The following is a 24,649-nucleotide window of genomic DNA, read 5'->3' as shown; positions in this document are numbered from 1 at the left end:
GGATTTAGCGGTGACGTCTGAAATCATAAGATGCTCATACATCACAAGGTAACCCGACTCCTCTCAAGGACAACGAGGAGCCAGGCGGAACAAGATCACATACCCGCTCGCATTTGACCCCCCTCTGTTCCGAGGAACCCCCCGCTCGGGATGGAGTGCTTTTTATTCCCCTCGAGAGGGGAGGGGTCGAGAGGGTCACGCGGTACTAGCAGCCCGAAAAGACCAGTAGCTTCTACAAAGTGGATGTTGGAGAGCTAGATTTATCCGGACAATCTAGAAATACGATATCTATCGTCTGGTCCAACTAGTAGAGCAGGGGTCTCAAACATGCGGTTGGCCCGCAGGACACTAGTTTGAGGCCCCCGCCTTGATATGAAAGTTGAATGTTAAAGTTTGATATGGATGCTGTATGGTATCATGTACCCAGAAAAAATGATTACGTTTGATTCATGTTCATGTTAAAGGTTAAATAACTGTTAATAGTTATCCTCCCTTTCCGTGTGGAAGTGGTAAGTTTTTGGCTATTTAAGTTTAAAGTAAATAACTTGAAGGCTACCGTTTAGGTGGCTAGCGCTCTAGTTTGCGAGTTAGCATGTGTCTCAAGACCCTGCAGTTGCGCAATATGTTGTAAATAAAAAGAGTATAAATGTGACTATAGTCGTGTTTTGTCATGTCTACAGGGCTCTAATAATGCTTTGCTAATTTTAATCTGAAAAAATTGAGTTTGAGACCCCTGAACTAGAGTTAATAGCAACTTGAATGTGTATGGTCGGTGTAATGGCCAGAGAACCGGTCGGTATCTGGTGTGACCACCACTAGATCCAGAACATCCCAACCACACTCAAAGGGTGATGGCCATGCTTCCGGAAATCGTGTCCAGATCCTTGTAACATGGCGGCGTTCACTACCATTCTGCAACATGAGGTGATGGTCGTACTTGAAAGGCACAAAAACGGGCCTCGGGATCACGTCACAAAATGTTTGTTTTCCATAACTATGCCCGTGAATATCGTCATTGTATTCCAAGGTCATTCCATCGATTGCCATCGGACTGCTGAGGTTGTCGTAGAAACAGGCTTCATCAGTTCTAGACTAGGTGGGACAAACCCCACCAGCACCAAACCCAAGTTTCTGTACCAAAAACTGCAAATACTGCATCACGTCCTTATAATCACAGAACTGTTCTCATGGAGTTTTTAAAGTATTTCTATCCAAACAGTACACTCAAATATGCTTGTAAAACATTAAAAAATATGCAATGCATATTTTAGCGGACGCAATGCCGAGTACGTCAACTCACCGCGTCACCCGGGCACCGCACGTCTGGATCTTCGTAGAAAATTAATAAGATCTGTCGACTTCATTTAGGCCAGCGGTTATGGTCTGCCGCCATCTTGGTATTATTTCTTCACAAATGACAACCTGGTGGTGGATTTCTTTGAAGGAGCTACCAGACGGTCTGATATGAATCCAGACCAGACTACGTAAAAGACCACCCGAGGTGTGTTGGAGTCTAAATAATAGCCGGTCACATCATTTGGGTGAAAACATAACACGGCCCCCCAAAGTCCTCCCCCGAGATTCCAGATTCCAACCCAGGCCAGGCCCCGTGATGGAACATCTCTGTTTGTGAGAATATGGATGATGCCCGGCTTGGGCCCGGCAAGAGGAAGACGTGTGGTTAAAGTGATGAATGAGTCTGCGGCTCCTGGAGGAGCAAAACAAAACAGAAGCACTTAGCCGCTCCGCTACTTGGACGGCCGAGTCACTTCCAAGATGATGGAGAGGTTCTTAGTGAAGATTACACAAAGCTGAGTGTTAATTTGGCTTCTTGCAGAGCCGTAACCAAACTAAATATATTTTTCATCATGTCCTTCCTTCTCCAGGGTGAGGGCTCCAACTTCCTCCAGCTGGGCTCCTCCATCGAGCAGCAGATCAACGGCATGTTCAAGGTGATGGAGGAGTACAACTGGAACAGCTTTGTGGTCATCACCAGCCTCTACCCGGGCTACGAGACCTACGTGGATTACGTCAAGGTCTTCATCGACACCAGCTACTTCATGTGGGAGCTCCAGGACGTGTTGACCTTCGACATGTCCGCCGACAACATGAACGACATCCGAGCGAGGCGGCTGCTGCAGCAGATAGACTCCCAGGTCCTCTTGGTCTACTGCTCCCACGAAGAGGCCCAGTACCTCTTCACCATGGCCACCGAGGCCGGACTGGTGGGGCCGGGCTACATCTGGATCATCCCCAGCCTGGCTGTGGGCAACCCGGACGTGCCGCCGCCCGACAGCTTCCCCGTGGGGCTCATCAGCATCATCACAGACCGCTGGCGGATGAGTCTGAGGAAGAGGGTGCGGGACGGGGTGGCCATTGTGGTGAAAGGGGTGCAGAGCTTTCGAAAGCAGAGGGGCTTCACGCCGGAGGGCCACAACGACTGCCACAACCCGGTCAAGTCCGTAGCTACCAACGACACGCTGTTCAGGTACCATGAAGAAGATCAATGCATGACTTTTAGTCTTTATGTACATACAGTATATACAGTATATACAGTACTTCTGCAGCCGATATACTACACAGCGGTACCTCGGTTTTCATAATCAAACTGTCCCAAACCACAAACCCAAATCTTCAATTCAGTCCTTTTTTCCACCTTCAGTGTCAAAGTGTTGGTACTTTTACTTTCTTTGGCCCCATGGTGGGTTATTTTGCAGCCGTATTGAATGAAAACAGACTTGCATGTAACTGTGTTAGTTAGGGATTTAACTAGCAACTAGCTATCAACATACAAACCAGATAAAATACTGCAGTGTCTGGAGTACTACCCCTTAACCGAGACAGTATTACAAAAATCAGAAAAGTATATAAAGCATGGACGTCCGAAAGCCAGGATTTGACTGCATTGGTCTTTGGAGACTTCAGCTACGTTCTTTTAAGAACAGGAAGGTCAGCCGATGTCATCCTCAGAATGCAGCAGTTTAGCGTGGCATGCTGCCCAGTCGCCCGCAGTCTTAGATCAACACTTTGCTGGAACACGTTTCCTTGGGACAATGGCAGGAAGTCTACAGGATGTTCGAGTTCCCCAAAGACACAGTCGTAGTTTGGCTCTTTTGCCGCCCGCACTGCCTGCAAAACTCATGACCCAAAAAGTCATCAATCACTACAAACTTAACTCTCCAACAAAAAACACCAACCAGGATTGTCATCCTATCGGGAAAAGCATTTGAGACAAGCCGCTGTTCTTTTCATATCCGAGCCCAGGAAGAGACCCCCTTCACATGCACGTCTGGATTGTGTGAGCCTGGGCGCCGTGATACGCAGCCACTTGGTTCATGGGACTCAGACGGGGACGGGGATCGGGGTCAAGGAGGATCCGAGTCAATTGATTGGCTTAGCTAGGAAAACATTGAATAATATTTGCCTAGACGTGCTAGCAATACATTGCGGCAGATAAAACATCTTTGTGGTGTTGTCTGTGGATATTGTCCTTCATGCAGGTCTTGCTAGTCTTGGTAGGTCATTGAATCAATCCCAATGGGACTGTTCAGGTTGTCTTCTAAGACATCAGACTAGACCTGGCAGACCCTAGTCTGAGCATGAACCGGTGAAGCCTGCTCGGAAGTGAAGAGTCCAGCTATGATGCATTCAATGTCCTGAGACGTTTGTGGTGTCATTTAGCCAATCAGCTATGTCTTCATTCATTCATTCATTCATTTTCTACCGCTTTTCCTCACGAGGGTCGCGGGCGTAAGGCGGGGTACACCCTGGACTGGTGGCCAGCCAATCACAGGGCACATATAGACAAACAACCATTCACACTCACATTCATACCTATGGACAATTTGGAGTGGCTAATTAACCTAGCATGTTTTTGGAATGTGGGAGGAAACCGGAGTACCCGGAGAAAACCCACGCATGCACGGGGAGAACATGCAAACTCCACACAGAGATGCCCGAGGGTGGAATTGAACCCTGGTCTCCTAGCTGTGAGGTCTGTGCGCTAACCCCTAGACCACCGTGCAGCTATGTCTTAACAAGTCAAATAGACTTGTGGGACAGTGGACTGAAGTGAAAGCATAGCAGGCGTCCATAAAAGTCGGCTACATGACAAAACGTGTGTGGACCCAGCCGACACGCAACATTCATTTATTTATCTGGGACTTCTCATGTGCTTGGCGTGGTGCCGCAGATTGACGACCACTGTACTTTGGCGACTTTGTGATGACAGACAGGTCATCCTTGCATGGAGGCAAATATTGTACCCAATGCCGGTACTCCATCAGCAGGTATTTATTAGTAACCGCGGTCGTGCTGCTAGCGCTAGCCTTGTCTGGTATCATCAGTATCTACGTGTCCATCTTTCACAGTCACTGAGCCGTAGGGGAGACAATTTTCCCTTTTTTTGTCCGACCAAAGTGCTGATGAAAAAAGCGGAAACGGTGAACATTATCTCCGGCTTTGATTCCACACCCACACCTCTCTTTGGACACTCCAAACCCCAGCAGGCGTGATTTGAGCGGCGGCGTCTCTTCGTCAGCCTGGTGAAGGTCAAGCGGACCGAACAAAGCCTTTCCCTGTCGGCTTTGGTCTCGACATCCTTGCACATCAAACACCAACAGCCCCCCCCCCCCAGGTACTCGGAATGCTCCTCGCTTGATTCCTGTGCGGATAATGAATGAGTTAACCTGGCAATTGGATTATCACAGATTAACCGACTGAAGGGGCTTTTCTCACGGCGGCGCTTTCATCACCTCCGCGGGACCGATGGCGGAGGTGAGCGAGCGGCGCCACAGGTCTGATTTAACAGATGATGGAAGTGACGAAAACGGGAGCCATCAAAGGACGCCACGCAACTGTTTTTAGCACAGCCGGCCGCCGCGCTGCCTAACGTTAGCATTTTTAGAAACACAACAAAGTAAAGGAAAGGATGTTTTATCGCAATCCGTGGAAGATGATGCGACATGCACTGTGACTTTGGCACTAAGAATAGTTTGACAATTCATCTCGTAATTCAGCAGGGGTCTCAAAACATCAGGGGGGGGGAGCTCTCTGAAGCTAAGATTTCTATTCCTAAAAAAAGACATTAAAACATTTTTTGGAAATAAAGGGGATTATTTTATTTCAAAATATTTTATTCTGTGTGACACGGGAGTCAAAGTCGGGCTCATGTGACCACGGGCGGCAGTTTGACAGACGGCTGCTCAGGTCAAAGAAGAAAGAAACGCTAGGCCAGGGGTGGGCAAACTTTTTGACTCGCGGGCCGTATTGATATAACAAAATTTCCGGGGGGGGGGGGGGGGCAGACTATATATTGTACACGTAACAGTCCACCTGGTATTATTGTATCTGTAAAATTGTCATGCAATCTGCTATTATTATTTATTATTTTATATTTATATTTAAATATTTAAAAAATAATAAAATATTATAATAATTAATATAAAATTAAAATAATAATTATTATATTATTATTATGTAAAATATGCAAATATAACAATATTATTATATATAATTAATATAATAATTAGCATTAATATAATTAATAATCATAATAGTTATAATAATAATATAATAATTAGTATTTTAATTTTTGTGTCTCTTTTTTCAGGAGCACTTTGTAAACAACAGACCATGTCAAACAACGAAATGGATACAACCATCAAAAGGTTGGCTCAGGCCATGATGCCAGGTTGTATGTTGAGTTTAAATGAAATACTTTGGAAAGATTGGGCGGGCCGTATTCAAACACTTGGCGGGCCGGATGTGGCCCCCGGGCCGTAGTTTGCCCACCCCTGCGCTAGGCGCTTCCATGCTAATGATGCTAATGAGTGCCGTTTGGGATTAAGGTTAAAACGACCTTGGCCTGAGCCCATAAGAAATGAAATCAATCACACAAGAGATGAAAATAAACGGAATGATTTTGTTGGTGGGGGGGGGGAGGCTGGGCCGCTAGCATACACACAGAGTGTGCATTGTCTCATTTTGTGAATGAGTGACACTCCTCCTAAAAACACGACCTGTCAGATTACATTAAAGGTTTTAATCTGATCTACCTGATCCCGCCCCTGACCTTGAAGGCACCGGTTAAACATTCTTTCACGATTAGAGTTTGACCGATTCCAAGTGTTTTGTGATCCAGCTGAAATAGCGAAGCTAAGCTCTTAGCGATATTTACATCAGCCGCGAGTCAGGGTTGAGTTAGTTCCTGGAGGATGCTTGGACCGGTCTACGGGTGTGATTACCATTCTACCCCAAAGCTAAACCAAACCCAACAATTCCCCCCTTGGACGCTCCGAGGCACTGACGGGGTCTAAACTCGCAATCTCTAATTTCCAAGCAGAACACCTCGGCACTTTTCCCTACCTGAGGGATGAGTGGGAGCGCATGCTAATGGCGAAGCTGCTGAAGCGTTCCCTTCTGTTGTGTGACTGACGTTTGCGGTGTTGGGGTGTTTTGGCAGGCACATGCTGAATGTGACGTGGGAGCACAACGACTTCTCCTTCAACACCAACGGTTACCTGGTCAACCCTTCCATGAACATCATCACGCTGGACAGGGAAAAGCAGTGGGACAAGGTGAACATCAATGCATGCGCACAACATATGCACGTATCGCAATATGACGATATCACTGACTTGTAGAAAAGATACTAATCTTAATGAAAATAATTTAATGTAACTTTGCCTATGGCACTGGGGAGACGGGGTCCAAAGCGGACCGGTCTGTTCCAGTTCCGGGCAGCTGCTTCACCAGCATTAGATCCTGGATCAGTAGTTACATACTCCTTCTCATCCAAGTCCTGTTCCTGGACTAACTCCTAGTTTGGAGACAGGACCACTTCAACAGTCGCTGGCTATGCAGCGAGTCGCTCTATCCCAGGGGTGGGCAAACTTTTGGACACGTGGGCCGCACTGAGTTAACAAAACTGTCCGGGGGGCCAGAATATATATTTTTATAACACACACTATTTTACGCTTATAATTATAACAGTCCACCTTGAATTATTTGTCTAATTTTATTTATTTATTATATATTATAATGATTAATTATATTATATATATTAATTTTATTGTAATATATTTTATATATTTATTATTTATTTTATTTATTTATTTGTATATATATATATATTTGTATTTGCTTATAATTCTAACAGTCCACCTTGAATTATTTGTCTAATTTTATTTATTTATTATATATTATAATGATTAATTATATTATATATATTAATTTTATTGTAATATATTTTATATATTTATTATTTATTTTATTTATTTATTTGTATATATATATATATATTTGTATTTGCTTATAATTCTAACAGTCCACCTTGAATTATTTGTCAAATTTTATTTATTATATTATATTATATTTAATCTACATATTATATATATAATTTATTATATATATTATAATTATATTATTAATTACATGATATATCATTATATTATATTTTTATATATTCATTATTTATTTTATTTATTTACTTATTTGTATAATTTTATCTGTAAACGTGTCAGATTATTAGCTATATGTTTTAAATATGTTCCATATATCCCTTTTTTCCAGAGCACTTTAAACATCAAACCACATCAAACTACAAACTTTAATTTTACATTTTAATTTTTTTTAAAATTATTTTTATTGTTTTTTTTTTACTGAATAAGACATCCGACTTGCAAGTCATGTTGCCAGCATGTATGTTAAAAGTTAGAAAGCAACTCGCGGGCCGGATTCAAACGCTTAGTGGGCCGCATGTGGCCCGCGGGCCGTAGTTTGCCCACCCCTGCTCTATCCAAACCAAGCCACTTCCATGGTCCAAGTCGTAGTCTTCTCATTGGAAGAACTTACACCGCCCCGACCCCTGGTGGACGTGACGTTTTCAGCAGCGGCGGTGATTTCACCCATCAGCGGTCTTGTTATTAAGGCTAGTTAAGAGGCTGCACTCACACCGCTGAACCACCTCATGAAGGATCATCTCACAGGCGTGCGCTTCTCTCATCGACTCCATCCATCCATCCATCACTCACTCACTCACACACACTGACTTTGTTTGTGCGGCGTCAGTGGCATGAAGCAAACTAACTGCAGGAGACGAGGCCACATGCACGCCAGCGTTGACGTCACAGACGCAGCAAAGCAAGCCGGAGGTTGCTCAATGCTAATTATGTTGTATTGACGAATAAGGCCGCTACTCGTTTCACTTGCAGTGTGCCATTCATTTCCAATATGACACCAAGGTTCCACGCTATTAGGGAAGAGGAAGAGTAGAAACGGGGAAGACAGGAAACGGAAGGTTCCATATAAATCAGTATATATATACATAGGTCATAAGCCATAAAATCCTCATAATAATACCAATAAAAAATGTCTAATTGGTGGAAATATGCCCACCAAGTATACATTTTACCCTCCACAGACACAGTTGGCGCTACTTTGTTTTTGTTCTTAGGTTTGCCATCTTAGGTTCGCCTTGCTCACCAGCACATTATAATGGGAATGCTTGTCGTTCCAACTCCATACAGTAGGTGGCATTGTAACACATCTTAACATGTCTTATACCGCAATTATGGTCGTCAATAGCGACATATTAGACCAGGGGTGGGCAAACTACGGCCCGGGGGCCACATCCGGCCCGCCAAGTGCTTGAATACGGCCCACCTGTTCTTTCCAAAGTATTTCATTTAAACTCAACATACAACCTGACATCAAGGCTTGAGCCTTAATAATATAATTAATATAATATTATTAATTATTGACATTATTAATTATTAATAATAATATTAAATAAAATAATAATTATTATTAATAATAGTAATTATTATTATTAATAATACTAAATAAAAAAATATTGAATAATAATAATTATTATTATTATTATTGTTATTATAATACATTTAATTTATAACACACTTTACATCAAATAAATCATCTCAAAGTGCAAGTGATTGCGTGACACTTTTACATGTAAAACGTGTGTAAAATATACGTGTAAAAATTGACCGTTACGTGTAAAATATTATATAGTCTGCCCCCCCCCCCGTCAATGTTGTTAAATCAATGCGGCCCACAAGTGAAAAAGTTTGCCCACCCCTGTATTAGACGCACACAGACATGTAGGCTCTCTTTCCAATCAGCACACAGAGCCCAGGAAACAAATGCTTCCTCTTTTGATGAACTGTAAAAATATTAAATATGACAAAGAGATAATGACTATATGAATAATGATTTTTGAAAATCTCCCTTCACTTTTGCGTCTTAGTAAATGATGTAAATTAGATGACAACTCCCAGCCCTGCCACAGATAGATTACAGTCCTGTGGGAAACTTGCATCGCTATAAAGACGCAAACAAGGCTACTTGTTCCACACAAGCCCCGCCCCCCCTCCTTAACACGACAGTCAGCATTTGTGTCTTAATGCGGCATTCATTACCTCGGGTTGAAAAGTGGTTTTACTGCGCTCGATGCCGCCTGACGGCAGCACGCTCCACTTTTTACAGCGCCGTTCAAGAAACATTAGCAAGGTTTTTTTAAATCGACTTGAGAATCCGAGCTAAAGCTCCAGTGGCGTCGGCTTTCCAACATAGTCAACTCTACATGAAGATCCATTTCACGCACATCCACAACACAACTTTCTCCAGCTCCACTCCGCTTATCTTTCTCGCCTGCGGGGTTTCCTTTCTCTTCATTGCGCCTTTTCATCTCCCTTTTCTCCTCTTCTTATTGGCTTTCCATAATGATTGTGTTCCGGGGCGGGTATGGTTCTACATCCAGACGGGGGTTACCCAGACCCATTCCCTGCGTTTGACACTCCAGCTTCTATTAATGAACCTTAGATCACGGAATTCATATCTATGGACAATTTGGAGTCAGCTAGCATCGAACCTAGCATGGTTTCGGAATGTGGGAGGAAACCGGAATACACAGAGAAAAGCCACGCATGCACGGGGAGAACATGCAAACTCCACACAGAGATTGAACTCGTGTCTCCTCGCTGTGAGGTCTGCACGCTAACCACTCCGCCGCCATGCGGCCCGCTACTACAGACACGAGTTAGCAATGTAAAAAGCTAGCAAGCTAACCAGTTAAACTTAAGCCAAAAACACGCGTGATGGGAGGAGAAGATGGAGGAGGAGAAGATGACTCCATTACTGGGCGGCACGGCGGTCTGGTGGTTAGTGCGCGGACCTCACAGCTAGGAGACCAGGGTTCAATTCCACCCTCGGCCATCTCTGTGTGGAGTTTGCATGTTCTCCCCGTGCATGCGTGGGTTTTCTCCGGGTACTCCGGTTTCCTCCCACATTCCAAAAACATGCTAGGTTAATTAGCCACTCCAAATTGTCCATAGGTATGAATGTGAGTGTGAATGGTTGTTTGTCTATATGTGCCCTGGGATTGGCTGGCCACCAGTCCAGGGTGTACCCCGCCTCTCGCCCGAAGACAGCTGGGATAGGCTCCAGCACCCCCCGCAACCCTCGTGAGGAAAAAGCGGTAGAAAATGAATGAATGAATGAATGTCATTACTGCCACCTAGTGACCAGAATACTACACATCACGTGTAATTCCGTATGTTTTGACCGGCAAACAAAGATCGTTTATGAAAGCCATGATACCGTACATCCATCCAAGATGTAACCTCAATTGGAAAGAAGATTTAGACGCACGTGAAGAAGATCTGAACAAAATGGCCTTTTGTGTAAATAGAAATCTTTCAGTTGAGCTCATAAAAGACGGGAGCGCGAGCGTCAAACGGAGATGTGTGTGTAAGAAACCGCAGGGAAATGATATTTTCCCCACATCCTTGTCTTGTGAAGGAATGTGAAATGGAGATGGACGGGACGGGACGGCGAGCCCGCGGGCGGAGCGCTAGGTAAACAGCGGAGCCCATCACCGTGACTGGCGGCAAACATCCACAGAGAATTGCGTGTTTGCTCGCCCTTTCCCTCGCGTCGTTGAGAGAGCGAGACTCCCAGCCACCGCGCGTTGCCTCGCCGTGTCTGCACAATGCTTAGAAATCTATTTGGGGGGGGGGGAATGTCATTGGTTGGCTGAATTACAGCCAAGACAGCAACATTCATCACGCTGACGTCTTATTTAAGCGCTAAACAGCCGGTGACGTGACGGCGTCGGGGACGCTCGCCACCCCGCGCGGGTCACGACTCCTCAAGTGAGCCTGAAATGTTCAATTATGCATTGGGCTCGTTTGGCCCCAGCCGGCAATTAGAATTAGCCAAGTGGTAATGTAGCAATTTGCCTGCGTCGCGCGGCGCGTATAATTGCACCATCTCTATCCACGCTGACCCAAAAATCAATTTCCTCTAAAGTGTCCACAAATTGCACCGGGTCCTGACGCACAAACCGCAAGGATGAGCGATAACGGCATATAGAGCAAGAAAATTGGGGACGGCCGCATTAAGATGAGAGATTGTGATAAACGGCGTTACGCGGTGGCATCCTCCACCATTTCATCTCATGCACTCCCGGCGAAAAGGGCCCATTTCTCAGACGCCTCGGCTTTGTTTGTGCTTTTAAGGCAGCGTTAAAGCGATTTACGGCGTCCTCGAGTGTTTGCGTGGCCTCCTGCGAACACGGCGTCTTCCTCACATCTTGGCGTCTTCGCTTCAGGTGGGCACCTACGAGAAGAGCATCCTGCAGATGAGATACCCCGTGTGGCCGCGCTACGGCTCCTACCTGGAGCCCGTGTCCGATTACAGGCACCTGACGGTCGCCACGCTGGAGGAGCGGCCTTTTGTCATCGTGGAGGCCGTGGACCCGTTGACCGGCACCTGCGTCAGCAACACGGTGCCATGCCGACGCCAGTCCAACAAGACGGAGGCGTAAGTGACCCGACCAAAGAACCAAGGAAATCTTGAAATCAGCAATGAGGACATTAAGATTGGCTGGGATGGGGGCGCCAGATAGGAGTCCAGTGTGGGCTCCGATTGGGGAAGCTGGGAGTTGAACCGGGGGAAAAAGGAGAGCGGTGCTAGTGTCAACTTTACCGCCCGGTTGCGCAAAAGGTGGAACCGCCTGCTCGGAGAACCTGGCATACACGTTTTCAGCAATTCCGATTAACAAACAAGCCAAAGACCTTGAAGTCGTGATCCAGCGATCCAATTAAAGGGGGGGGGGGGAATCCAGATCGGAGCCAGCCAGTAACCCATAGAGCAGGGGTGGGCAAACTTTTTGACTCGCGGGCCGCATTGATATGACAAAATTTACGGGGGGGGGGGGGGGGGGGGGACTATATATTTTACACGTAACAGTCCACCTGGTATTATTGTATCTGTAAAATTGTCACGCAATCTGCTATTATTATTTATTATTTTATATTTATATTTAAATATTTTAAAAATAATAAAATATTATAATAATTACAATAAAATTAAAATAATAATTATTATTATATTATTATGTAAAATATGCAAATATAACAATAATATTATATATAATTAATATAATAATTAGCATTAATATAATAATTATAATAATCATAATAGTTCTAATAATAATTATAATAATCTAATAATCTAATAATAATAATAATAATTATTATTATTATTATTATTATTATGTGCTTGTGTCCCTTTTTTCAGGAGCACTTTGTAAACAACAGACCATGTCAAACAACGAAATTGATACAACCATCAAAAGGTTGGCTCAGGCCATGATGCCAGGTTGTATGTTGAGTTTAAATGAAATACTTTGGAAAGATTGGGCGGGCCGTATTCAAACACTTGGCGGGCCGGATGTGGCCCCCGGGCCGTAGTTTGCCCACCCCTGCCATAGAGGCTCCACTACATCCACTCAAAGTCAAACTTTTGGCTTCTTCTTCTTTTTTTCATGTTTTCTAACTTGCGTGATTAGTATGGCTCAGCTGTTACGCCGGATGCACTTCCCGAGGCGTGACTCTCATCTATCCGGGCTTGGGACCGGCGCTGGAGAATCTCCAGTGGCCGAGTGTCGGGGCGAACGCGGCGTATCGCTAAGCTAGCAATGCTTCGTCTCAAAGAAAGCACACCGCGGGGAATAAACAGTCTTAAGGGTTACAGGAAGTAAACCGAATGAAGAAAGCGGGCGTAAACATCCTCAAACCAGCACCTGGGACCAGGATTGTGATGACGAGCCGTTTGAGATTTAGTATCCTCTAATTAAAGAATCCAAATGAGAGCGTTGCTCGTGCGGAATCCCGTTAGCGCCCCGGCGTCGTTAACATGTCCATCTTAATTGATTTACGTGATAGCGCCGCTAGGTGCGAGATGAAGAGGCTCCTCCTGCGCCATTAGCGCGAGCGTGCCGTCATATCGCTCAGGAGGTGAGAGACTCATTAGGCAGCTTGGCCGGAGAGACCAGCATTCCCGGGATGAACTTGTGACCCGAGCGGGGAAATAAATGCCGGCGGGGTTAGCTATTTATCACACTGTACAATTAAGATCATCAATCCTAAACACCCGAAGACAGGTTGATTAGTGGGGGGTGGGGTCGTTATCCTTTAACGGCAGCTGCAATCCACAAGCGGGAGAAGATCGGGATCCCTGGTTTGGGAAGCCAACATGTCAGGAATGGTGTCAGACAAGTCAGTGGAGCATTCTACACGTTTGCATTTCAAAGCGGTGACAGCTGACACGCCGTTCGAGGACTGGCGCTAAGCTGGCGCCGGCGGTTTTGGGCGGTCGGCCAAGCATCCATGTTTGAAGAGCTGGATCCGAGGACACGTCGCACATGCAAACAATACGGAATATTGCCTTCGGAATAAGACAAGCCAGCCAAGTACGTAGGATCCAATCTGATGCCTTCCTGGCAAAGTACAAATGTTTAACAGTACCGGGTCACATGGTCACTTCAGTCCTCACGTCGGTCTTAAAAATACTCAGGGAGCCCTCGGCCGTCTTGAAGGCATCTTACGTTCCTGTTAGGTGGGTTTGATGATTGGAAAGTACGAGAAGTACAAAAGCAACACGGCACTAACAGTAACGCTAACGTATGTACCTCTGCTGTAAAAGTAAGCCAGTAATTAAGAACGCCGCTTCCCTTCATTCGTCATTAGCAAGTTTACACGACAGGTTTTACGTCTTTCCGAATTAAATCTTTCTGAATAACTTTTCCAAAAACAATGGTACACATGAAAAAGGAATATTCCGATCTCCGGTCTACATGCGCCGCTATAGTCAATAAGAAAAGTCAATGGGGCAAGTGCAGTAAAACGTAAACATCAACGTCATGTGATTCCGGATTAACTCCGTATTGCCAGTTTTTCGTCCATACGGTCTTGAATTTATGATCAGTTCTTTCAAAAGTTTGGATCAAAAACAACCTTTCCGCAGCAGTCCAGTGCCGAGGAACGTCTCTAGATTCGCGTTACGTCATATCTGAGCATGTGTTGGAAGAACGCACCCGGGATGAATTTAAACGGTCAAAGATAAAATTCAATCTTGGTAATATTTTGGTAAAAACTGGACTTATCAATTGATTATAGAAAGGTTTAGATTCAGTTCCACAGAATGACTGCTTGCCAACCGCCAATAAACAACAGAAGAAGAAGAAGGCACCGTGACAACTTTCCATTTGAGTGGATACATGATACCTCAACGGGTTTTGGGAAGGAAATATTCCGGTGAAACCGATTATATGTTCATTCCGATTGGTGGTGAGGTATATAAGGTGTATACAAAGGTTCAATTCCTTCCGTTTGAGCAAATAAACGGAATGCAAGCGGAATATTTGGGTCCACAGTTCCTCGTGTTAGGAGGAAGTGATTGCAAATGGATCTCCCCTCTGCCCCCCAATGACACCCCTGTTAACCCCCTCTGTGCTCCAGCATCGTGGGCCACACGGAACCCTACACCAAGCTGTGCTGCAAAGGTTTCTGCATCGATATCCTCAAGAAGCTGTCCCGCAACATCAAGTTCTCCTACGACCTCTACCTGGTCACCAACGGCAAACACGGCAAGCTGGTCCGCGGAATTTGGAACGGGATGATCGGTGAGGTAAGGCTGAATTCCCCAAAAGCAGAGTTTTTTTTTCCCTCACGGCGGGATTTAGACCTAGAGTGACCTCCTTTGGCGATTAGTTCCACTTCCTGTGCGTAAGATTTGTTCAGCTTTATGCGACGGAGACAAAGCAACCTTCTACTGTAGCCTGGAAAACCTCGTCATGGATTACGGATTAATGCAGCTTTACAATGGAGAGGCTAAAAGGCAGCGTTGTGCTCAGCGGGATGGACAGGATATCAACACGGATATCGTAGGAGGATACATGACTTCAAACACGCTAATCCCTCCTTTATCATGTTCGACTGGCTCCAGACCCAACCGTGATAAGTGAATTCCCGTAAAGTAGGATTCTGGACATAAAATAGCACCCCTATAGTCACTTTTACATTCTGTTATTCTTTGTTTACATCAAATTGCGGGTCACGGGATCACTGCAGGGACATCACAGAAAGCTAATGCTAACATAGCAACTGTAAACTGAGCACATAGGAAAACAAAGAAGCTAAAAAAAGTACCACTTCCACACGGAATGAGAACCTTTTTTTCATTTCATTGTAAGGCCATAGAAACCTGTGTATGACTTTCTCTTTAACGTTAGAGCCCCGTGGACATAAAATAGCACCCCTATAGTCACTTTTACATTCTGTTATTCTTTGTTTACATCAAATTGCGGGTTACAGGATCACTGCAGGGACATCACAGAAAGCTAATGCTAACATAGCAACTGTAAACTGAGCACATAGGAAAACAAAGAAGCTAAAAAAAGTACCACTTCCACACGGAATGAGAACCTTTTTTTCATTTCATTGTAAGGCCATAGAAACCTGTGTACGACTTTCTCTTTAACATTAGAGCCCCGTGGACATAAAATAGCACCCCTATAGTCACTTTTACATTCTGTTATTCTTTGTTTACATCAAATTGCGGGTCATGGGATCACTGCAGGGACAATACAGAAAGCTAATACTAACATAGCAACTGTAAACTGAGCACATAGGAAAACAAAGAAGCTAAAAAAGTACCACTTCCACACAGAATGAGAACCTTTTTTTCATTTTATCTCAGCCATGGCCACATTTGCAATATGGATATCCTATACCCTTTCATGTAGTTATGGTAGTTGGATATTCAGTCGGTACCCACAGAGATTGACATGCCGACTTATTGACGATGCTGTTAATTATGAGTTAACTATGGACAAAATGGAATTAATGACAAATGTTTTAAACCACTGACGGCGCTAACACACACAGGCCGTACCTCTATATAAGTCACATGTCCACACATAGTAGTTGAACATCCTGCCATAAGATTTCCTTCAAGATCCCTTCATCACACACTTTGTCAGTCTCTGTCGGCCATGACGCTCTGCGCTGCCACAGGTTTTCTACAAGCGTGCCGACATGGCCATCGGCTCGCTGACCATCAATGAGGAACGCTCAGAGATTATCGACTTTTCCGTGCCGTTTGTGGAGACCGGCATCAGCGTGATGGTGGCCAGGAGTAACGGGACCGTCTCGCCGTCTGCCTTTTTAGGTGAGCTTGGAATATTGATTTTGGGGGAACCTCTTTTTTTAGGTCAGAAGGTGTGGCTTTTATCACATTTGTGTATGTACTCGTTCAGTTCATTCTGCTATGACACAACCGCTACTTTCTATCGCTTTGAACTAAATTTGGCAAACAGGTAGCACATATTATGTCAAGTTTCATGAAAGGAAAAGGGCCAATCTTACCTGGCGCTTTTGGTGCTTCTGCGTGGAGGTAGCGTTCAGTGAGGAGCAATGAGGAGTCCCAGGAAGACACGTCGTTAAGACATCAGCCTTGTTTGCCACCGGTGTTGCTCTCCAACTGCAGCAGCATAGAAAGTAAACTGATGTGTAAATGTTCACATAACAGAATAACTTTTATGATGCATACTCGCCCAGACGTTGGTAAAACATCCATAAGTATTCTGCTCCATGTTGTCGTCTTCTACTTAGCTTCCAAGCTAACAGTTAGTAACAGGTACACAAACCTTGCTTTGTTGTGCACATAATTCGACTTAAACTGTAAAAAGGCAACGTCGTCTTTACCGCAGTAAACAAGAAAACGCTGTCAAATGTCTCGGCTAAGGTAACTTTACATTTAGCAGCTCATTTTACGCAAAAGCAAACAAACCTGATGAGACACAATACATACCTGTGTCGAATCGATATGTGCGAGTCATGAACGAGTCGTTCCGATCTCGGGGAGTCGTTCCTGACAGTGACTCACGGGTACTGCTGGCTGAATCAAACACGGAGAACTGAACTCAGTCAGTGACTCATATAAAACTGAGTCAGTAAAAGAAGTGGGGTTTGTCACCGATACCTGATCTACACCTGTGGGTGGGGCTTTGTCCTGTGTGTGTGATTGCAGAGCCCTACAGTCCGGCGGTCTGGGTGATGATGTTCGTCATGTGTCTCACCGTGGTGGCCATCACTGTGTTTGTCTTTGAATACTGCAGTCCTGTCGGCTACAACCGCAGCCTGGTGACGGCTAAAGGTGACCGCATCCTCTTCCTCGGTGCAAAAGTTCAATTCGTCTCACCTTGGAGATTAAACATTATTGTAGATGAATATAAGGGTGGTTTAAAACACATTACATATTACATATATTACATTAAATATTTCAATTAAGTGAATATATAATTGTAATTTAATGTAACAGTGTTGTGACGCTATAAGAAAACAACAATGCATGGTTGGAGGCCTGGTTAAGCTTAGGGGCGGGGCTTCAGATCCAAGGTCATCATCTCCCCATCTCCTCCACAGATCCCGGCGGTCCCACCTTCACTATCGGGAAGTCGGTATGGCTGCTGTGGGGAATCGTCTTCAACAACTCGGTGCCCATCGAGAACCCCAAAGGAACCACCAGCAAGATCATGGTCCTGGTGTGGGCCTTCTTCGCCGTCATCTTCCTGGCATCCTACACGGCCAACCTGGCAGCCTTCATGATCCAGGAGCAGTACATCGACACCGTGTCCGGCCTGAGCGACAAGAAGGTACCCGGCACGCTGGGGGTGGGGGCGGGGGTGGAGGCGGTGATGTCACGCTCCTGACTTTTCACTGTCAATGTGCGGAAATGAAATGGAGTCCCAGGACTGTTGGGATGATTCCTGGCCAGACGCTGATTATCATTTTTGGCATGAGCTCATGCATATTGGCCCGAGGACGTCTTTTATGGGCGTATTGACTCCTCCATCCGTGGTAAAGCCACAGCACGGCCATGATTTGTGGACTCCTTGCTCGCGGGCAACTTGAAGGATTAAAAAGGCATTTGAGGAAAAGTCGCCCGTCGCTCATTAGCATTCGCATAAAGTTGCTATACCTTAGCATGCGGGGGTGGGAGGGGGTCAGCCGGTGCACAGATGGTTGCATTCTGGCGGGGGAGGGCTGAGTGGCTGTTTGTCCAGCTGTGCTCCTCCCCTCCCTCCCAGCCCCGCCCTACAGGTGAAACGTATGCAAATGAGGGACAAGATGAAGCCGCCACAAAGTGACCTTGTATCACAGGAGAGTGATGAAGACCAGCAGCGTTGCTCTCGCACGACAATTACCTCCAACATGGGGACAATTACCTGTATATTAGGTTAATATAGGACACCCTGTATATGAGGTTAATATAGGACACCCTGTATAATATAGGACACCCTGTATATTAGGTTAATATAGGACACCCTGTATAATATAGGACACCCTGTATATTAGGTTAATATAGGACACCCTGTATAATATAGGACACCCTGTATGATATAGGACACCCTGTATATCAGGTTAATATAGGACACCCTGTATATTAAGGTAATATAAGACACCCTGTATATGAGGTTAATATAGGACACCCTGTATAATATAGGACACCCTGTATAATATAGGACACCCTGTATACCAGGTTAATATAGGACACCCTGTATATTAAGGTAATATAAGACACCCTGTATATGAGGTTAATATAGGACACCCTGTATAATATAGGACACCCTGTATATGAGGTTAATATAGGACACCCTGTATAATATAGGACACCCTGTATATTAGGTTAATATAGGACACCCTGTATAATATAGGACACCCTGTATATTAGGTTAATATAGGACACCCTGTATAATATAGGACACCCTGTATGATATAGGACACCCTGTATATCAGGTTAATATAGGACACCCTGTATATTAAGGTAATATAAGACACCCTGTATATGAGGTTAATATAGGACACCCTGTATAATATAGGACACCCTGTATATTAGGTTAGCATAGGACACCCTGTATAATATAGGACACCCTGTATATGAGGTTAATATAGGACACCCTGTATATGAGGTTAATATAGGACACCCTGTATATTAAGGTAATATAAGACACCCTGTATATGAGGTTAATATAGGACACCCTGTATAATATAGGACACCCTGTATATGAGGTTAATATAGGACACCCTGTATATGAGGTTAATATAGGACACCCTGTATAATATAGGACACCCTGTATATCAGGTTAATATAGGACACCCTGTATAATATAGGACACCCTGTATAATATAGGACACCCTGTCATTCTGTCATTCTTCGTATGTTTTCCCAGTTCCAAAAGCCACAAGAGCAGTACCCTCCGTTCCGCTTCGGGACAGTTCCCAACGGCAGCACGGAGCGCAACATCCGTAGCAACTACCCGGAGATGCACTCCCACATGGTCAAGTACAACCAGAAGGGGGTGGAGGACGCCCTCAACAGCCTCAAAACCGGGTAGGTGTCCTCCAGCGGCCGCGGCAGAAGCGCGAGTGTCGCTCGGGGACTGACTCGGTTGCGCTTGCAGCAAACTGGACGCCTTCATCTACGACGCCGCCGTGCTGAATTACATGGCGGGCAAAGACGAGGGCTGCAAGCTGGTGACCATCGGCAGCGGGAAGGTGTTCGCCACCACCGGCTACGGCATCGCCCTGCAGAAGGAGTCGCGCTGGAAACGACCCATCGACCTGGCTCTGCTCCAGTTCCTGGCGGACGGTAGGTCCCAGTCTAGAGAATGAAGAGAACATCAACCCTGTGTTCACCATCTGGTTGGCGTCCATCTCGTGCTCAGGCGACACCCAGAAGCTGCAGACGGTGTGGCTGACGGGCATCTGCCGCAACGAGAAGAAGGAGGTGATGAGCAGCAAGCTGGACATCGACAACATGGCGGGCGTCTTCTACATGCTGCTGGTGGCCATGGGCCTCAGCCTGCTGGTCTTCGCCTGGGAGCACCTCCTCTACTGGAAGCTCAGACACTCGGTGCGCAAGTCGGAGCGCCTGGACTTCCTCCTGGCCATCAGCAGGGTGAGTTTGCCGAGACACCACAGCCTGTAAAAAGCATCGTCGTCTTCTACTTAGTCGAGGAGCTCATATGAAGAAGTGCGAGCATCAGCAGATGACAAACGCACGTCAACATGACTGTGAAAATCAAGCGGGGCGGAGTCCATGTTCATGTCACGTGACAGGGTGTGTGCGTGTGTGTCCAGGGCATCTACAGCTGCTTCAACGGCGTGGAGCAGGCCGATCGCAACGGCAGCATCCAAAGTCCCGACGTGACCACCAACTACTCCCAGGCCAACATGCTGAAGATGCTGAAGACGGCCAAGGACATGGTGTCCTCCGCCCGGGTGGAGAACTCCCTGGACAGCGCCACCAAGACCCTGGAGACCTGGAGCAGGCGAGGAGCCGACAACATGCGGGGCGGGCTCCCGCCCTGCGTGGCGGCGGCGGGGGCCGAGGTGTCCCACTGCCGCCTGCCCTACATCTCCAGCATCACCGACAACCACTCGCCGTACCCCCAGAGGAGCCGCACCCCCACCTTCCCCGTGCACTACGGCGACGGCGTCACGCAGCCCCTGCTGGAGAAGCCCCGCGTGGTGACCCGGCCCACGCCGCTCCGCTACACGCTGCCCGCCCGCAACCACCAGCACGTCCTGGAGAGGACGCTGCCCATCTCCAGCCTCAGCACCCCTCACCTCGCCATGACCGACGCGACCACGCCCACCGCCACCCCCCACCACGGCAGCAGGCTGTATGTGGAGAACCCGGTCCGCCACCCGGCGTCGCCCTTCGTCGCCTACCGAGAGATCCAGGTCCCCAACGTCTACGTGGAGCACAAAGCCCCCCTGAGGCGGAAGCTGAGCTACCCCCCTGACTGCGTGAGCCGGAAAAGGCGGAGCCACACCTACATGTTTGACGCCGCCGACCCGAGAGCGCGAGCCGACTACGACGAACCTCGATCCTGCTTGGCCGAGCTGAGGGCCAATCAGCTTCTGAACAACCACGCCCCGGATGCCGTCACCGTGGCGACCGCCGCCGGACACTACCCCGCCGCCGCCGCCGCCAGCTGCAACTCGTGCATGAAGTCCTACTTGGAGCCCGAGATGGACGACGTGCCGCTGCTGGGGAAGGACAAGCTGAACCGCCGCGCCTCCTTCCTGAAAGCCACCTGGGGCAACGACCGCATCCGGCAAGTGGACGAGACCAAGCCGTCCACGTCGCCCCGCGCCGACATGCCCGACCTGTTCCCACGCGTGGTGGTGCCCAACGCCAAGCCCCACAAGTTCTATGGCAGCCTGGGCCACAACCTGTCCTGCTACCCCCTGGCGGCCGAGCCCGCCTACTTGGACCCGGCTCACATGGGCTCGTACCCCTACAAGCAAAAACTCAAGTACTCGGACTCCACGCGGCTGCCCTCGTACAGGGAGGCCATGTTGCAGAACGCCGCCGCCTTGCGGCGCTCCTCGTCCACGGTGGTGCACAGACACTACTCCAGCTACCTGAACTCCTACACGGACTTGCCGGTCTACGTGGGCCCGCTGGCCCGGGCGGCACCGCACTTCTACGACGGCCCCAAAGATGTGTGCCACTTGTTCCCGTGCACCAGCCGCTGCCCGGAGCACGCCGCCATGTTGCCTCGCGTGAGCGACAGGCCCGTGGCCTACCAGAACAGCATGTTTGGGGCGGATGGGGACGAGCCCGGGGTGGCCGGCAGGGAGCGCAGGCAGGTTCTGGTGGCGCGCAGAGTGAACAGTCCGTTTGTGCCAAAGCCCTGGGGGAGGGTCTCCAGCCTGGAGTCGGAGGTCTGAGCCCGCCTCCTTCGGGCTCAAGCAAAAAGTGAACACCATCAGTGTACTTGGACTGCAATAAAACGCTGGCATCGAACACCACCGTCAGAGACTCTCTATTTAGGAAGCATTTAACCTCCGGCATTTTTCAACAAGATATACAGTATATATATATATAGAAGTACACTATATACATATATATACATATATATGTATATATATATATGCACATATATGTTAGCCTCTAAGTCTTAATCTTAACACTTTTTTCTTGGACTTTTCTAAAATCAACTTTTATTTTGGAATCACTTTAGTCTTCACAGGAAGCAGAAGGGAGCGCATATAATAAATAATAACGTCAAGTGTATTTCCAAATGTTACACTACCCTTTAATAAACAACAAGCTCATCGCCTCTGTCTCCATGTCCACCGACGCCACCCGACCCCCCCTTCCCCTCAAAATGTCCACTCGCTCCTCCCACTCGACAGCTTCCTGTTTGCTCTGATCGACTTGCAATAAAAGTCCATGATTTAATTGTTAGATTAGAGTCAGATTGGGAATCCTCCCCGTCTCTCTTTAATTGCCGTTGTTGGCTCGCAACAAAAAAAACAACTATGGTGCGTTCAAGGACCGCCTGAAAAAACGGCATCTTTAAAGATGAGTATCATAACCTATAAAAAAAAATAAAATCTGAGAGGTGAGACCGTACCAACCTGAGAACAGGTGATGAAAGATTGGATGACTTTTGGCTGAGTTTCCCCTTCACATTGTCTCCCAGGTGTTAGTCATGTGTTTCATCAGAGCACCTGCATGCCCATCACACACACACGCAGGAAGCTCATTAGCGCAGCGTTGATGCGTGGACACCCGCTGATCCTTGAACGCTTCCTGAGACGTGAGACCACTGTATCGGGGGCCTGGGGGGGACGGGGGGGTGTTACTTTAAAAAGGTCATCAGTCATACAGCGTAACCTCAGTTAGCATCCGCCCCGGTTAGCGTGTTTTCCATGTCAGAAATGTTCACCAAAATGTTGCGTGTGTTTACGTACGTTTACGTTTCCCGGTCATTAGCTTCTAGCAAAGAAGCTAGCTCGCTATGGTCCAAAATGGCGAGGGAAAATGTCTGACGTCATTAGTTGGTGATGCTCCATGGAAATGATGAAGGAATCGGACAAAGGAGGATTTAGGGTTCCTGTTTGGTCAGGACTTCCTTCTTCAATTCAGTTTCTCACTTTCTTCATCGAGATGCCGGCACTTGAACGTTCCGTGGCTCCATTTTGGGTTGTTGGGGCGAGAAACAGGATAGTCATGGCAAAACAGGAAGGTGGGAACACTCACTTCAGCAGGGACGACTTCCGTGAAGGACTGTGACCTTGGAGTGTCCCTGACATTCATCCTGGTATTCTGCATGCGTGTTCCCCTGGTGTCTTTCTGGAAGGAATGAATTGGTTTTCCATTGTATTTTGGTTAGAGTCCGACCTTCATGATGCTAACCAAGGTTTCACTGTACAGAATGGTACCTGTTGAAAGAAATGGGATTATTTACCAAAATGGCAGGGATGGTAATGACTGCGTTACGACCGTATATGTGGCGTGGCGCTGCTTCGTCTTCATGATGACAAAAAATCCAAAAGGTGACCCTGAAGGGGGCGCACGTGTCCACCAGGCGGTGGACAATGATGAGACGTCTCTGATTGGTGCGTTGACATCTGGCGACATCCATCAAAGATGAGCGGTGCGTTCACGTGCTGCGTCATGCATCCATCTTCACGACAAGCGCCCGCGCGTGTGCCGCCCAGCGGACGTGGATTTGATTTTGAAAGCGCCGTGCTCTGATGAGAAGACCCAAAAAAAATCAATAGAGCGACCGAGAGACTCCCGAAGGAGGCGAGGGTTTGAGGAACGACGGTCGGACGAGTCGTCGCACGGCGGCAGATTGCGTTTGATGGCGAAAGGCGTCGAGCAGCCTATTGATTTTGAGCTGCTGAGGTAATAAAAGTGTTGATCAGACACACGAAACACGTACAAACAAACACCGAGGCCCTCGACAAATCATCAACAATGTGCATAACAAAGCATGTGGCGCTATAAACAACAACTCTTTTAACCAATCAGACGCCTGAAGAAAGCTAAGCCTGGAAAAAAAACACAAAGAAGGAAAAGGCGGAATCAAACAAGTGGGTAAACGTCAACGGGGCTCCCAAACATCCATGAATCAATGGTGGCTTTGATCCTCGTCATGGCTAATAAAACACAAACACGAAGACGAGCGTACAGGCTATTAACCCCGGGGGTCACAGGTCAGCGGGTCCTATGGTGGAAGTTTGTGTAACGTCGCCCCCTGTTGACCTTCAGCGTGTCTTCTTCAGCCCCGACATTTCCTGTCATGTGTCCTTAATCCTCCCGCCGTGGACGCCTTTGCTCAACGCAGCTCAAGGTCAGTGCTGGCTCTTTAATGGGCTCCTCCCTCCCTCCTTCCTTTTTCATCTCCTCCATGAGAGGACCCCCCCCCCCCTCCACTCCCCCCATTATTATGACGAGACATCGTGCTAATGAGAGT

At 47.0% G+C, this 24,649-nt stretch overlaps 1 protein-coding gene and 1 long non-coding RNA gene across 5 annotated transcripts in view; one reads left to right on the top strand and one right to left on the bottom strand.

Moving 5' to 3' along the window:
* Nucleotides 1-19,173, bottom strand: part of LOC131102941 (uncharacterized) — a 53,318-nt gene extending 34,145 nt beyond the window's left edge. For 2 of the 3 annotated variants that reach the window (XR_009119515.1, XR_009119516.1), the window contains exons 1-2: nt 17,347-19,173; nt 16,731-17,262 (exon numbers count right to left, since the gene is read on the bottom strand). This is a non-coding gene — a long non-coding RNA (uncharacterized LOC131102941). The remainder of the gene's footprint in view (nt 1-16,730; nt 17,263-17,346) is intronic. The other variant, XR_009119517.1, reaches the window with a different exon arrangement.
* The window catches only part of grin2ca (glutamate receptor, ionotropic, N-methyl D-aspartate 2Ca), a 39,617-nt gene extending 16,634 nt beyond the window's left edge, over nt 1-22,983 (top strand). For both annotated transcript variants that reach the window (XM_058048408.1, XM_058048407.1), the window contains exons 3-13: nt 1,887-2,488; nt 6,464-6,578; nt 11,630-11,841; nt 14,823-14,991; nt 16,380-16,533; nt 17,395-17,520; nt 17,790-18,019; nt 19,598-19,758; nt 19,829-20,016; nt 20,093-20,325; nt 20,508-22,983. In XM_058048408.1, the coding sequence (XP_057904391.1) occupies nt 1,887-2,488; nt 6,464-6,578; nt 11,630-11,841; nt 14,823-14,991; nt 16,380-16,533; nt 17,395-17,520; nt 17,790-18,019; nt 19,598-19,758; nt 19,829-20,016; nt 20,093-20,325; nt 20,508-22,109 (3,792 nt within the window). In that variant the 3' untranslated portion in view covers nt 22,110-22,983. The remainder of the gene's footprint in view (nt 1-1,886; nt 2,489-6,463; nt 6,579-11,629; nt 11,842-14,822; nt 14,992-16,379; nt 16,534-17,394; nt 17,521-17,789; nt 18,020-19,597; nt 19,759-19,828; nt 20,017-20,092; nt 20,326-20,507) is intronic.
* The last annotated feature ends 1,666 nt before the right edge of the window (nt 22,984-24,649 follow it).

Source organism: Doryrhamphus excisus, chromosome 15, assembly GCF_030265055.1.
Source record: "Doryrhamphus excisus isolate RoL2022-K1 chromosome 15, RoL_Dexc_1.0, whole genome shotgun sequence".
In the NCBI taxonomy this organism is placed as follows: Eukaryota; Metazoa; Chordata; class Actinopteri; order Syngnathiformes; family Syngnathidae; genus Doryrhamphus; species Doryrhamphus excisus.
Note: the sequence above shows the minus strand (reverse complement) of the source record. Positions and strands in the feature narration are given on the sequence as shown.